The sequence below is a fragment of the Alternaria arborescens genome (genome assembly GCF_004154835.1).
Source record: "Alternaria arborescens strain FERA 675 chromosome Unknown contig_5, whole genome shotgun sequence".
Lineage (NCBI taxonomy): Eukaryota > Fungi > Ascomycota > Dothideomycetes > Pleosporales > Pleosporaceae > Alternaria > Alternaria arborescens.
In genome coordinates this window covers 994,825-1,008,877 of record NW_021167860.1, presented here as the reverse complement: position 1 = coordinate 1,008,877, position 14,053 = coordinate 994,825, and the positions used below count along the sequence as shown (strand labels likewise).

General features: G+C 51.7%; 4 protein-coding genes across 4 annotated transcripts; 1 reads left to right on the top strand and 3 right to left on the bottom strand.

The window, feature by feature from the left end:
• Window positions 1–183: 183 nt before the first annotated feature.
• AA0111_g3025 (Cullin-4B) lies at window positions 184–2,970 on the bottom strand (the record flags this gene model as incomplete). Its single annotated transcript, XM_028648863.1, has 4 exons — window positions 184–605; window positions 655–1,077; window positions 1,126–2,236; window positions 2,287–2,970. The coding sequence occupies 4 exons, from the start codon at window positions 2,968–2,970 to the stop codon at window positions 184–186; spliced, it is 2,640 nt and encodes an 879-aa protein (XP_028509421.1).
• A 3,918-nt stretch (window positions 2,971–6,888) lies between these two features.
• AA0111_g3024 (hypothetical protein) lies at window positions 6,889–7,908 on the bottom strand (the record flags this gene model as incomplete). Its single annotated transcript, XM_028648862.1, has 2 exons — window positions 6,889–7,801; window positions 7,868–7,908. The coding sequence occupies 2 exons, from the start codon at window positions 7,906–7,908 to the stop codon at window positions 6,889–6,891; spliced, it is 954 nt and encodes a 317-aa protein (XP_028509362.1).
• A 1,289-nt stretch (window positions 7,909–9,197) lies between these two features.
• Window positions 9,198–10,685, top strand: AA0111_g3023 (hypothetical protein; the record flags this gene model as incomplete). The annotated part of the gene is made up of 2 exons (XM_028648861.1): window positions 9,198–9,547; window positions 9,692–10,685. 2 exons carry the CDS (start codon window positions 9,198–9,200, stop codon window positions 10,683–10,685), a joined length of 1,344 nt encoding a protein of 447 aa, XP_028509419.1.
• Window positions 10,686–11,064: 379 nt separating this feature from the next.
• Window positions 11,065–14,036, bottom strand: AA0111_g3022 (hypothetical protein; the record flags this gene model as incomplete). The annotated part of the gene is made up of 4 exons (XM_028648860.1): window positions 11,065–11,316; window positions 11,370–11,566; window positions 11,626–13,680; window positions 13,730–14,036. 4 exons carry the CDS (start codon window positions 14,034–14,036, stop codon window positions 11,065–11,067), a joined length of 2,811 nt encoding a protein of 936 aa, XP_028509420.1.
• Window positions 14,037–14,053: the final 17 nt, after the last annotated feature.

The window sequence follows — 14,053 nt, the reverse complement described above, 5'->3', positions numbered from 1 at the left end:
AATGACCACGCAACTCACCCAACGTGCTTTGAGTGAACAAGGTGTGCACAAAGATAAGATCGTGATATATTCATGGTCGAATGCGAACCCCGATAACAACAGCGGTATTGTACACTGAATTCCCGCTTATACAAAGATGCTTCGCATATCTTGAGATCCAACTCCACTAGCAATATGAAAAGCTTAAGCGATATAAGCATACAATCCGTCGTCCTCTCGTTCCAGAAATTCCTTCTCGATCAAGCGGTCGATGTTCCTCTTGATGCCGCTGACCTCCAGTGTTCCCCTGTTCTTGGTTGCCGATATGGTCTCACTGACCAGTTCGGCATGGCTGATTCTTTTCCTCGCCTTGAGGATCCTGACAATGGCAGCTTGTGTCTCGTAGTTACGGTCAGCAGCGACGCGTTCGTGTGTCTCCTTGTTCTCGGCTGCCGTTTCCTTGAGTTGAACGGTGTTGACCTTGATGCGGTACTTAGGATCCGTGAATGAGGCGTTGAGTGTGAAAGTGTCGGTTTCGTTGATCTCTCGACCCTTGGGGTGCTTGGTTAGAGGCCGGACCTTTGCGCACGCGAGGGACTGCAGAGTGCGGTTAAGCTCGGCCGTTGCTGTCAGGTGTTAGTAATACTAATAAGTTGAATCGATCGCATGACTTACGCAGTCCAGTGGCTTGCTTGAGGTAGTCGTAGTCGATGTGCTCATCCTCTTTACGGCCATTGAACAGTAAGAGGACGATAGCCTGGAAGGAGGACACAACCAACTCCTTGAGTCCCTTGGGAAATCTGGCTTTGATTTGACAATGGGCAAGTGCGTGTTTGAACTCCAGCTTACGACCAGAATGCTTGATCTTGTAGTGTGCTTCAAACTTGTTGATCGCAGACTGAATTTCTGGGGGCAAAATTACAGGGACGGTGGGGTACGTAGGCCAAGCTGACGCAGAGAGGACGTTGACATTAAGGTCGAGACTGAGCTTCTCGTTGCGCTCCTCGCTAATATTCTTGTACGAACTCATCTCTTCTCGCGAGAGTTCGATGTCGCGGAACATTTGCTCGAGGTTGGCAGTAAAGCCAGCACCGCATTCTGTAGGATGTTAGTATCTCAGCAGATAACCATTGCATGGATACATACCGATCTTCAACCTCGACAACATACTTCTCTCAGCGTCTGCGCTCGCACTTCTGCCCATCAAGAGCCGTCTAGCCAAGTCTTTCTTGTAGAAAGCTTCGAACACAGCCTTGCCGTGCAAGAAGCGGAACAGATCGAGAACTTGATCAAGCTGATTGTTGACTTCTGTATCTTCATCAAAAACACCTTCTTCATTATCTTCCTCGACCTCTACAGCAGCGGGCTTGTCGGCCTTACGACTCAGCTGAGCTGGTATTGCTTTTGCACCCCCCCTCAGCAACATGTCGACATACTTGGCAATCATCTCGCCTGTCTTTGAGTTATCTGTGCCCCAGCTTGCAGACGTCTTCTTTGTCTTGTTCATGAATTTGTCGAATGACTCTCGAAGACCATGGCCCAGCTCCTCGTCTCTGTGGAAAGAAGCCTTCCATAGGGTGTCTAGTTGACGCTTCAGCGTAAGTAATTGTATGATCATGTTTTCTTGCTCTTTATCGTTGAATACAATAGCTGTGCCTTCGTCCTCGATCCACTTGGTGAAACCTGGTCGCAACTTTGCGCCCAGCTTCCTACGTTCAAGTAATGAGTACAGCAGCTCGAGATCTTCGACGGCGTTGGTCTCAAGGAGATCGGCAAGCTCGTCTTGGTTAGTTAATCGGGTCTCCTTGTTCGATATCAAATGGTCCTCTAGTAATGTGAGAAGCTCTCGCTTAGTCGTGTTGGGAAGGCTGAACATGTCGACTCTCTTCATCTCACGATCCATCAGCGCTTTTGCACTGCGGACGTACTCGGGTAATGATTTTTCAGAACTCTCCGCATCAGCCCATTTGACCACGTACTCCTGGCTGACCTCCATTAAGCGCGGCTCGAAAGCATGTGTGTAGACCTGCATGTCGTGGAACATGTTGACCGTCTTGGAGAACATCTCGCTGTCAAGGTCTCGACCCGTCCGGTCAGCAGCGACGAGATCGCAAGCGCCATCCACAATGCGGGAATTTAGTTTTGCGTGTTCGAAGATGACGGAGCGGAAGAGGTTTATCGAGATTTCGCGGAGAGACTCATGTCGTGGGAGCAGGTAGGCGCGGTCGAGATAGCAAAAGATCCAATCGAGGTATTTCTATACTTTGTCAGTATGCCAGCGTCCTCCTCAGCATGAACTCGACTGACCATTTGACTGTTCCAAATCCCCCAGGCATGCAATGCCGCTCGTAGTATGTCAACGTTTGGCCTGCCCAGACTCTCCTTGACCTTTGCCTTCAGACTTCCGCCCACGTAGTCCTTGCATTTTGTGATCAAACGCTCCTTGATGTCCTTTGCCATATTTTGCCGACAGACATTCTCTACACCTCTGTACAGCTCTTCGAGACTGAAGTCGACATCGCCTTGGCGGAAGATAGTATCCAGGGCCTTGTCGATCTTCTGCCATGTTTGATCCAGGAACACTCTAGGGTCTACTCTCCTTGTGGGCTTGAAGTTCTTCACGACCAATCGCTTGGGGCCGCTGTTGGCGTGCATATTGGGCGCTGCTTTGCGCATGCCATTTCGCTGGCCGTTTGCTTTGGCAGGACTGTTGTCGGGGCTTGACGTGATGTCAACAACATCGGCGTTGCTCGATACGCCCGCCTTCTTGCTCGGAAAATGATACATGTCGGCTGTGCTCATCTTGGCCATCGGGGCTGGAGGTGTGGCGACCTCGGTACTAGCTATCGGAGAGCTGTCTCGTCGTGTGCGTTTGCTGGAGGGCGATAGCGGCGCTGCAGGGGCGAGCTTCGGCTTGGTTTGTGTGGTGAAGAGCTCCTTGATGGTCTTGCCCGAGTGCTTCCGTTTGAGTGCGCCTGGATTGGCTGACATTGGGCGGACGTGGGGAGAGACCCGGAAGTGGTGAGTTGCGGAGCTGGATATGTTAAAGCCGCGGCGATGGCAGTGACGCGCTCGACCTTTCCCCTTCGGGTTCACTAATGACGATATCGATAGCGACGGCTGTCGGGCTCGACGTTGACAAGTCTCTGATAATCCATAGCTGCACGTCGACACATGCGAACCTTTTGTCTCACCATGCTTCTGCGCGATGTTGAGGCTCTTGGGTACGACTGTATGGTTGACGAGGTATTGTGCGTCGTGCCGCACATCTGTCATCAACCATTGACATATGCCACACGTGCATTGCTAACGTCGTAGACTTATTATCTGTATTCGACAAATCCTGACTCCACACCAGTGCTCTGAACTGTGCCGCAAATGCCTGAGCGGTTGGCTAAGTGCGTGAGACCGCGGGAAATCGCTATATGTCTTCCCTGCTTCTAGAGCCTGTACGCCTGTACTGCACCATCACCGACAACAGTTATCTAAGATCATTTCCACCCGTCATGTCTCCACGCACACTTGTCAGCATGTGATAGTAGCATCACTTATCGCTTTCGCCGCTGCCGGCTGGTCTCTGTTAGCAATCGCAGCAGGTTTCCATCCATTACTCCAACCCTATTCAACAGCTATGTGCGGCCGCTGGTTGCCATCGGGCTCATTCTATTATCAGATATCTGTCCCCTAGCGCGTACCCGACTGATGTAAATTCCAGCTAAAATACTCTAGGCTGACACCCATCACAAGGATTTGGGGCTGAAACCTTGGGGTCAGCCTTCTGCACACCTTTTGGCCGCTCCTTCGTCGAACACTCGCCGATTCCTTCGCTGGAATCATATCCTCTATTCCTATCACGCGCCCCCTATCTTTTTCATTACGTTTACACGGCCAAATAATTCCTGCGTTATCTATTTGCCAGCTACAATTTGGCAGGCAGCACGCACATTGAGTTGCCAACGTAGCGACACAATGTAATCAACGTTGACCTGTGCCCCCACGCAACGCTTGTGGGGTATCCGCTTCTCCAGGACGGTTACCGTTTGTGGAGGCCCGTACGCACGCGAGCTCTGATCACGAGCAGCGTCATAACCCCCCACATACAACGAGACACTGTTCTCGTACCGTACCCGCCATCGCGGAACATACCTCGTGTAGCGATTGTGCATTGCGGTGGATCTTCAACGCTGCCAATAATAGTCTCTTTGTTGCTATTGTAGTGTCACAAGCATCGACGCCGAAAGGCTGAAGAGCGCCCAAGTCTAGCCTTTTACAGAATGCGTGCATCACTTGCAACATCACACTCCTGCCCCTGGTAAGGCGCAATACAGGTTTGGCTTACCGGCTCTCCTTTTCTGTGCTCATTTCTGGTCGAGCTTCCAGATTTTGCAAGTTTCGTCACGTAAGAGTCGATTTGACAGTAAGTTTTTTCGCCTACTACTGACAGCCGCGAGGCCAAGATCACAAGGACTTCTCGCAAGACTCAAATTTCCAAAACGTGATTGAAATCCCCTACGAGAGTTCCCGGGAACTACAAACAGACCTCTACTCGAGATTGCTACTCTTTCCCGGGCGAGAATGAGCATACAACCCACGTGGGATACCCCAAACGTCGCCGGATGAGCCATGCTGCTGGTGCCGGACCAAAGAGCTGGGTTATATCATCATGCCCGTGCGTCGATATCACGCGGGCCAAGCATCTAAGGAAACCAAGTAGGAGAAGTTATCGGTCAAGCCACGCTGTTCTGAAGAGGGGGCCTGAAATCAAACAATCCAGCGTCGATCATTGAGCCTTGCCCACTTAGTGTAGCAGTCTCAAGTGCGCACGCTTCGAAAAGATGGGATGCCAAATTTGGAAAACACCATGGTTACATGGTTGTCGCCATGTCAGCCTATTCCTTAAATGGAAAGTGCTGGTATGACCGCTTTTGGATACCATTACGAATTGGCCGTCGCCCCAGATATCCTTCAAATCCAGTTGGAACGAGGTTCGATTCTCTTGTCCACCGTTCACTTCTCAGCCAACACGACCAACGAGAGGCCGCGGCCACATTACCTTCACTTGATGGTTTTACGCTTCCTCGTCGTCTGCTTACTTGGACCCCATTGGCTTCTCAACGTCGTGATATCAGATACCGCTTCCTCACTGGCCATGCGAGCTTCCCTCCATGACAGCTTGCTATCAAGGCGCACTGCTTAAGCATTGACTAGTTTACTACTTCTGAACCACCGAACGTGGCTTGCTTCGCAGCTGTTGCAACCCCACATTTCCGCATGCTGTTATGTATATCAATCGCCTCGTAGATCGAGTGTCATCCTGAGACCACCTTAATCCGTCACAACAACGACAACACCACCCCAATTGCATGCAGTTCTCCACTATTGTGATAATACTGCCACACTGCGAACTTCTTAAAGCTTCCATCAATTAAGACACCGCCACATTATCTATCACGAATTATGACTCGAGCTCCACGGCGCTCGACCAAGATCAACCGACTAGGTCCTGTTGCAGTTGCCGTTAACAATGGTATGCCTTCTCTATCGATCAAGGACACGTTGATGCTAACTGTTCAGCACATACTACACCGAATCGCCCACCTGTATTATCATGCTCCTACCATCATTCGATACTTCAACTAAAGGCCACGCCGAACACACTCGCAAATATGGATCCCATGGATCGTTTCCTCGCTGCGCCTTCGTCACATCATCCTGTCGCGTTCACAGAAACCTTTGTTGTAGGCACTGCTGTTTCGGACGGATGTACATGCGTCCCGAACTCACCTAGCATATTGGGACCATTGTCACGAAAAACTACCATGGAGGATAACACTTTCGCAAGTCAACAATAGTGACTGAACAATGGAAGACGTACGTTGATTACAAGAAACATATTTGGTAGCGGAATATTAGGAACCAGAACACACAAGCGTACATTCTCTGATTGCGTGTTGCTGTCGATCAGCTATAATACTCAAACTTCATTACGCATGTTAGCTTATTGGGTCGCGTCATGCTGAGGTATTTACGAGTACCAATCTCTTGTCCAAGTAGATTCAGTCCCTATTATCTGAGACAGATTCCACGTGAGAATGCGTGGCGTGGAAAGGCGCGACTAAGAGCCAAGCGAAGTCTGCTGCCGGGTACTGTCACATGTCACCCCACTTTCACTTCCTGATCCTTGGCTTCGCGTCTTTTTGCTTTTGCAAAATCTGCTATCATCCACGGCTTTCACATCACCTACCATAATGGGAAGTGTGATATCACGTGAGATACCCGCCCAGCCTAGCCACTCAGGGTTCGCGAAAATCAGCTGTCAAGCAAATTGCTGCATTCGACGGCTGTGTACAACCTACCCGATTGGGTTCTAGCGAGATACCGCTGTGCTATCCACGACACCATTACTTTCACTGCTCGCCGTGTTCTACGGATATTCAGACCTACCGTAATAGGCAATGTCCATGTTTCTTGTAGCATTCGAAGAGTCGCTCCTCATGGATTTCCTGGTATTGCTAGAACAGGAAATACACTCTGTGATTGTAACATAATATTGTCACAATTTGCTGCAATCGATGATTGGCTTTTTGCATTACCACATTAGGGGTTTCAAGACAAGCATGCTCTTGATCATGGTAAGGTTCAAGCAAAAAGTTGGTTAGTGTTTGGTGAAGAAACACAGCTGTACTTGCAGGTAGGGGTAGGAGGCATAGTGAATCGAGAGTTGCTACGACCAGTAAAGCTACTGATTTGCCTGTTTAGGAGGACGCCAAAGCGTCAAGCCTCAGATGTTTGGCGTGAAAGTGGTGGAGAAAATGATGTTTGCTGGTTAGGAGAGGTATTCGATATCCAAAGCATGACGTGGTTCATTTACGTATCTAGGGTATCTCAAGCACTACCGAAATGCGCCAACTAAGCATGCGTTTCTTTCTTCGCAGCCATCATCTGACGATATGTGTCGATCATCTTTTGACGCTCCTCGCCCAGCGCCTCTCTCTTACTCAAACTACCGGCTGATTTGGGCACGTTTCCAACCTTGGCACCCGCTCCGTTCTTGACCTTGAAAATCTCCCTCGGTACTTTGTCAAACGTTGGTGGCGCATGCACAATATCGTGTAGGCCCTTGCGTTCCTCTCTCTTCTTCTTAAGAGCTTCCCACTCGTCTTCGCTGCCATGGTCTACCTCACCCGCTAGCAATTTGCGCTTGTTCTTCTTTGCTTTCTTCTTCTTGCCGTTCACCGTTCTTGTAGTTTCTATGTCGGCTGTCTTATCCTCCCACATAGCATCCAGCTCGTCTTGCTCCTCTTCAGCCAGTTCCCTAGCCTCCTGCTCCTTTTCCCGTATTCTGGCTTCTTCTTCCCTCCATCCCTTCTGTAGACGCTTGAGATGCCGCTCGTGCTTGGTAACCCTGTGATCGCTGAGACCTGCAATCTTCTTGCCGTTCTTGTTTATACCTGACAAGGGCAACGCTGCGTCGACTCGAGCGCGGAACTCTTGCATTGACTCTCCGGGTTGTATCTTCAGCACATCCTTTGATTGGGTCTGCTCCTCACTCTTGTTATTCGCTTCGTCCTTTTCCAAGTTTTCGGCTGCCTCTTGTTTCTTCTGTTTCTTGGTCTTCACCATGCCATCGTCGAGACCGGAGCGCTTCTTTGCTCCGCCCTTGGAGAACGCCATGAGCCGTTGGAAGGCTTTGGGTGTGTCGTCCGCGCCATATCCATCGATCTGGTTCACCTTGCGCTTCTTGCCTTTGGGTGCTGTGCTGAAGGTGCGCGCTTTGCCGACAGGGAGAGGAGCGGCGTGAACATCGGGCGGAAGATTGAACCTGTTGGCAATAGGTCAGATTACAGTCCATGCTTGGTTAGGCTTGCGAGAATACGTGGTGACGTACTGCGAATCGTCCTTTTCTATGGCTCTGTGTTTGTGAGGCATGATGGATATTGGCTGTAGTGTCGCATGCGACAGGGAATCCAAGCGGCGATGCGTCGATGTCGATGTCGCAAAAAAGTTACGGAGACGCGACAGGGATAATCGGAGAGGTGGGGCTCGGATATCTTGGCACCGCGCGCACGTGGAACCAGGCTTCACCCCACCATTTTTGCGTGTGGAGTTGCTGTGCGAGATGCTGTAGGATGAGGCATAGCATACCGAGCCGGTGCTTGACGTTGCTTAAAACGTCCGGATTACCGCCTCATGTGCAAGCCACAGACTATGGCGCAGGTTCCGACTAGAGTGCTCGAAATTGCCGCACCATGGTGGAAACTGGAACGCAATAAGCTCCGAAGGAGACGCGCAACACGCAGACTATCACTTCTAGGAATACGACGACGCTATGAAAACCAGACGCAGTGTTTCGCAACAATGGCAATATTTGGGCCCCATTGAGACTGCTTCGGACCGATATCATGACAACCGCACGTCCAGGGAGGTGCAACGTGGGAAGGCTCTATCGATACCAGTCCACCGTCACTCACTCAAATACACCACTCAGTGCGCAAGTTTGACAACGTGCTCTTTGGAATCATCGCCCTTTTTCATCACCCGCTACCACCTTCACCTGCTACTTTGCTAGCCTCTCCTCCTCCTGCAGCCAATCATCGTCGCAGGTTGTGTTGCGTGCCCGAACTCGCTCCCCAGGCCGTGCACCAGTTCTCGAACGCAGCTGGGCGCTGGGACTGTCTCAAAGGCTTGCATGTCGATAGCCCGCACTCTATCTTCGCGGTTTGCAGCTCGTTTCGCAGGTGGACTGGCCGGCCACACTTCGTCTCGCAATAAATAGCGTCGGATCCCAATTGATCTTGACTGCTCCAAAGTCTCACTCCCTCTACCAAGCATTATCTGGAACTTGCAGACGTTCACCCAGGAAACTGGACCCTGCGTTTGCGCGACTTTGTGCACTGAACCGCGGAGGTGCATGGCGCCAGTCTAGCCTCCCCCGAACTCGAGGACGGGACAATAGCCACTTGGGCAGTCTGGATCGCCAGTCAACAACTCGTGGCGTCTGGGAGCGACAGTCGAAGAGGAAGGTGTCTTAAGGCAGCGTGCGCCTTGGTTTCGAGGTGCAAACTCCAGCGAAGACCTTTGAACGTCTTAACCTTCCGTCGCAACCTCTGACAACAAGTGCACCGCACATATCGATATCGCTTGCACTTGCCCCACCTCTTAGGATCTAGGATCGCGGCCGTGCCAAATCTCCGCCTGCAATTGGCTCGTGCCTGAGAATGGCCGCCGAAACACCCATCTCCCCCACCATTCAACCTCTCCTACGTATCTCTCTCGACTTGGAGGCTTCCTCCTTCGATCCAAAATTATCACATGTCTCCTTGCGCCAGCTAGAAGATGGTGACATCTCGATCTTCGGTTCCGATGATGAGGAGTTAGGTGCGCGGCCCGGGTTCTGGCGACGGCTAAAAATGAGCATTCGAAGGCGGAATGGGAAGTCGGGGATTGACGAGGGTTTCGGGCGTGTGAGGCTACCGGATGAAAAGACGCAATCGAAGAAATATCGATTGAAGAAGAAACATGCCGCTAGAGCCTGTGTTATAATACCACTGCTGGTGCTCATCCTCTTGTAAGTGCCTGTCAGACATTAGCTTCCGCCGGTTCCGGTGCGAGATATCCTGTCAGCCTCTCATTCGACAGCCACTCGGCATTTGTGCAGCTGTCATCCTGTCATGTTCTCCAGGAAGAAGCATCAGTATGCTGACTATCTTAGTGGTGTCCTACACATTGTTAATGTGTTCCTGGGCTACGTGCCTACCTTCTTGGATGATCACATAGTCTCTACGTTTGACTGGAGCCAACACGACAAGTCGGATCTGTTGGACGTCACGCGCGACGTTACTCCGGTCCAATGCCACTCGCATAATGACTACTGGCGCAGGGTTCCGCTATACGACGCCCTACGTTGGGGTTGCACAGGCGTAGAAGCCGATGTCTGGCTATTCGACGAGGAGCTGTACGTCGGTCACAACACTAACGCCTTGACGCGTGATGGCACCTTCACGTCGATGTATGTCGATCCTCTGGTAAAGATGCTGGACCACAGAAACGAGTTCGGAGACTTTGCGACCACGTCCAGCGTCAAAAATGGCGTGTTCATCACTGAGCCTGCACAGACCTTAGTCCTGCTCGTGGATTTTAAGAACAACGGCCATGACATCTTCCCTGTAGTGTCGCAGCAGCTCACCGCGCTACGTGAGAAGGGCTACCTAACCTACTTCGATGGAAACACCACCATCGAGGGCGCCATCACCGTCGTTGCAACTGGTAATGCGCCTTTTGATCTCATCACTGCGAACTCTACCTACCGCGACATTTTCTTCGACGCCCCTCTAGACAAGCTTGAGGAAGGCACTTCCGTTGGTCAGCGCGGCGGTCAAGGTACGGTCGGCACAACCCCTAGCTCGCACTTCGACAGCACGAACTCCTACTACGCCTCTGTCAACTTTGGTAAATCGATCGGTACGTTGTGGTTCGGTCGCATCACGGAGGCCCAGGTCCTCAAAATCCGAGCGCAAATCAAGAGTGCAAAAGAGAGGGGCTTACAGGCGAGGTACTGGAGCGCGCCCAAGTTTCCGATTGGACTTCGGAACAGAGTATGGAAGCTGCTTGTTGAAGAGGGTGTCGGATATCTGAATGGAGATGACCTGCAGGGTATGACAAGGTTAGATTGGGGTGCCAAGCGACACTGGGGCTTGATTGTTTGATTGACAGTGTCGTGAAAGAAGAAGATGGGACGAGAGTGGAGATGATGACATGATTTTATGTGGCATGTACGGCGTTACAAGGGAATCCTTTTTATGTTTGCAACATCTTAGCTTTTGATGGAATATGCTGAAGATACCCGATAGATGAGACAACAATACCATCTTTCTTATACATCGGATAATCATACGTGTGTGTTTATTTGACCGAATGATGAGAGCGTAATCAAGGAGTCATATATACGTATCCAACAAAAACCAACAGAGTAGTGAAGTCGTCAACATCAACAAGGAAGCTGCTTTTTTCGCTTCACAGCAACGCCAATAGCGCCATACAGTCTATACCCAGCAAGAAGTCTCGCCACTCCGTCATTTCTGGCATCTAAAACATACTCCAGCCCTTCTTCCTTCGCTCATCCCTCTCATATCTGTCATCTCGGCCGCGTCCCATCATGCGCTTCTCTCTTTGTTCTAGTTGACGCAGACCCTCCATCTCCTTGAGCACATGTTCGAGGAGATCCTTGCGACGCACCACATCAAGATGACGCTTGATCTTGGGATCTTCCTTGGCGAAACGGTCGATTTCTTCTTGGGAGAGGCCGCGACCTAGACGGGCATCGAGCTCACGTGGGAACTATAATATCGTCAACAATGGTTGTGTGAGCAAGGGCTAAGATTATTGCTTACAATGTAGTAGAACTTGCTTAAGAGCTCAGCGTCGAGGAAAAGGTCAGCAGTCGTCGTGAGCTTATCAGCAACAGCATCGAGGAAGACTTCTGGGCAGTGGTATTTGTTCTTCTTGGTGGCGCATTGCTTGCTCTTGATAGCCATGAGGCGCAGCTTGAGCACGTCGATACGATCGCGGAGGAAGACTGCTTCTCGACCTGTGATTTTGTCAGTTTCGAATACAAACAAGCTATTGCTACAGATAAGATAGACATACCCTTGGCAAGAAGTGCGGAGCTGAAGCCACCAGCACCACCGACTCCGTCGCCTTCCAGGACAACTTGTCCGCCGCGTACGCGATCGATAAATGACATTACGTCCCGGACCCTCTTGCGGCCACCGACCTGTTCTTCGAGCTGCTTAACGGCGGCTTCAACAGTCTTTAGTTCATCCTTGAGCACGGCAGTGACGTTCTCCCGGCCCTTTGCCCACTCATTGTCCTCAACTTCGATGCGATATTTGTAGGGCTTGATGCAGATTTCCAACTCATCAGAGATGTCGTAGGAAAGATCTTTAAGGATGGAGGTTGAAGCATCAGTGATGGCTTGTCGGGCGAATGGATGAGCTGCGAAGCGAGAGTTCGTGATGAGGCGATCGATGTGTGCCTGGAGTGCGCTTGCGACAACGTTCGTTGCCAGGCGTCCAACACCGGCCTTGGTGAGCGCAGCGCTCGAGCTATCGAGCTTGATTTGCCAAATTTGGTCTTCCCCATCAATATCGGCTTTGGCCAAATTTGTAAGAGGATCAGTCTCGGGGAAGGGAACGCTGAGATCATCGAAAGGCCTGTTCCAGTAGCGTTGTGCAAGCAAATTAAGCACTTGCTGGTCAAGCTCATGCTTCAGCAGATCGCGGACTTGCTGGCGACCGAACTGCTCAGTAAAACCACGGAAAGAGTGCTTGAAAGCATCTAATGATTCTGCCAGGTATGACTCTGCGCTGATAGGTCGCTCGTTGTACTGAACCTTGAACTCGTAACGTGCATCTTCGAGCTCCCTCTGGATAGCCTCGCTTGTTGTCTTGAGGCTGCCAGCCATTGTCTGCTCGAGCACGTGCATGAGCTTCTTCTTAAGGTTCTGAGTGCCAACGGCGAGCTCTGATCCTTCCGAGAACTCGGGATGCGAGCCGAAGTATGCCTTTTCGTTCTTCGTAATCGCGTTCGTGATGTTGCCGTTGCCGCGACTGAAGAGCTTGGAACCACCAGCGCCGGCTGGCACTCGGCAAACAACACCGACGTATCCTAAACGCAAAGCATACTTTTGATCGCTGAGCAGACTGGCACCACGTTCAGCATCTACAAGGTCCATCTTTGTAATGACACCAATGGTCCTCTCGCCCCGGGGGTCCATCCTGCGAGACGCTCGCAGTGCGGTGCTGTTGGCCAAATCCACGTCAGCTGCCGAGATGGCGAGAATGACGTTGGGTGCCTTGATGTATTTCTCGCACAGCTGCGATATTTTCTCCTTCAGCTGTGGGGGCTGGTCTCGACCAACGACTTGGATGTAGCCGGGCAGATCGATCAGGGAGAGATCAGGAACGTTGGGAGAGTAGACTCGTAATTGGATAGGGTCGTCAGACACACAGTCGCTCGCCGGCACAGCGAGGTTCAGGTCTGTCAGTGTCTTCTGTACCTGACTGAAGTCTGTGACCTTTCCAAGACCGAGGGCAGGGAATTCGCAGTACTCAGCGTGCGCCTCTGGCGTATTGACAAGTGTGAGCTCGATAGGTCGTCGTGTGACCATGTTGTGTCCCTTTGGCAAAAATTCGTGGCCGACGATGGCTTCCAAGACCGAACTCTTTCCAGACGACTGTGATCCGATAACGACGATAGACGGCAGTGTGAGGGAGTCAGACTGTCCTACCGTCTGTAGAAGCCCGCGGATCTCGATCATCTTCTTAGTGAGCATCATCATCTGGTCGTCTCTTGCAATCTTCTCCGCCTGCGGCCTGTCCTCGTCGTCTTCCTGAGAATAGCCAAACGCTGCTGCTGTTGACGTACCGGCAGCAGCAGTGCGAGCACCCCCTTGCTTGGGGTTCTCTGGCCCTCTCCCACCGCCGTTACCGTTGTCGCCTCCTGCACCACCAGATTCGTCCTTGGCAAGCAATCGCTGTAGCCATTCTGGTGCCTTTACGCCCTCAAATTCATCCTTGGTCGACTTGAACCCTTTTTCTAGCTGGTCGAAGAAGCCGTTTGCCGTGCGGAGGGCCCCGCCAGCAATTTCGGTCGCGCCGTTTTTGGTTCGGTGGAAGAGATCGAGTGCGAATGTTCCCGCCTCTGTTTGATGTCAGCTTTCCGATGCAGATGGTCCTTCCTGTATACGTACGGCCGGCTTGGTACTGGATGTAGGAAACCCCTGCGACGACAGCCCCTCCAGCAGCCGCACCCACGGTCGCGAACTTGCCCACCAGCTTTGGTATCACCCTGGCAAAAGAGATGGACCGTGTGGCGGGGATGTTGTGCAGCGCGTAGCTACCGAGCGGCCATGGTCGTCGCTTCACCAGCCGCAAGCCGGCTTCATTGCGGAGGAGTCCACCGGCAGGGAGGGAATGCGTCGTGTAGAAGCGTGGAGTGAGCAGCGGTGAACGGCGTGCGATGGTGGAAAGGCGGCCCGCGACGAGCCTGCCGCTCATATTGACGACAAAAAGAC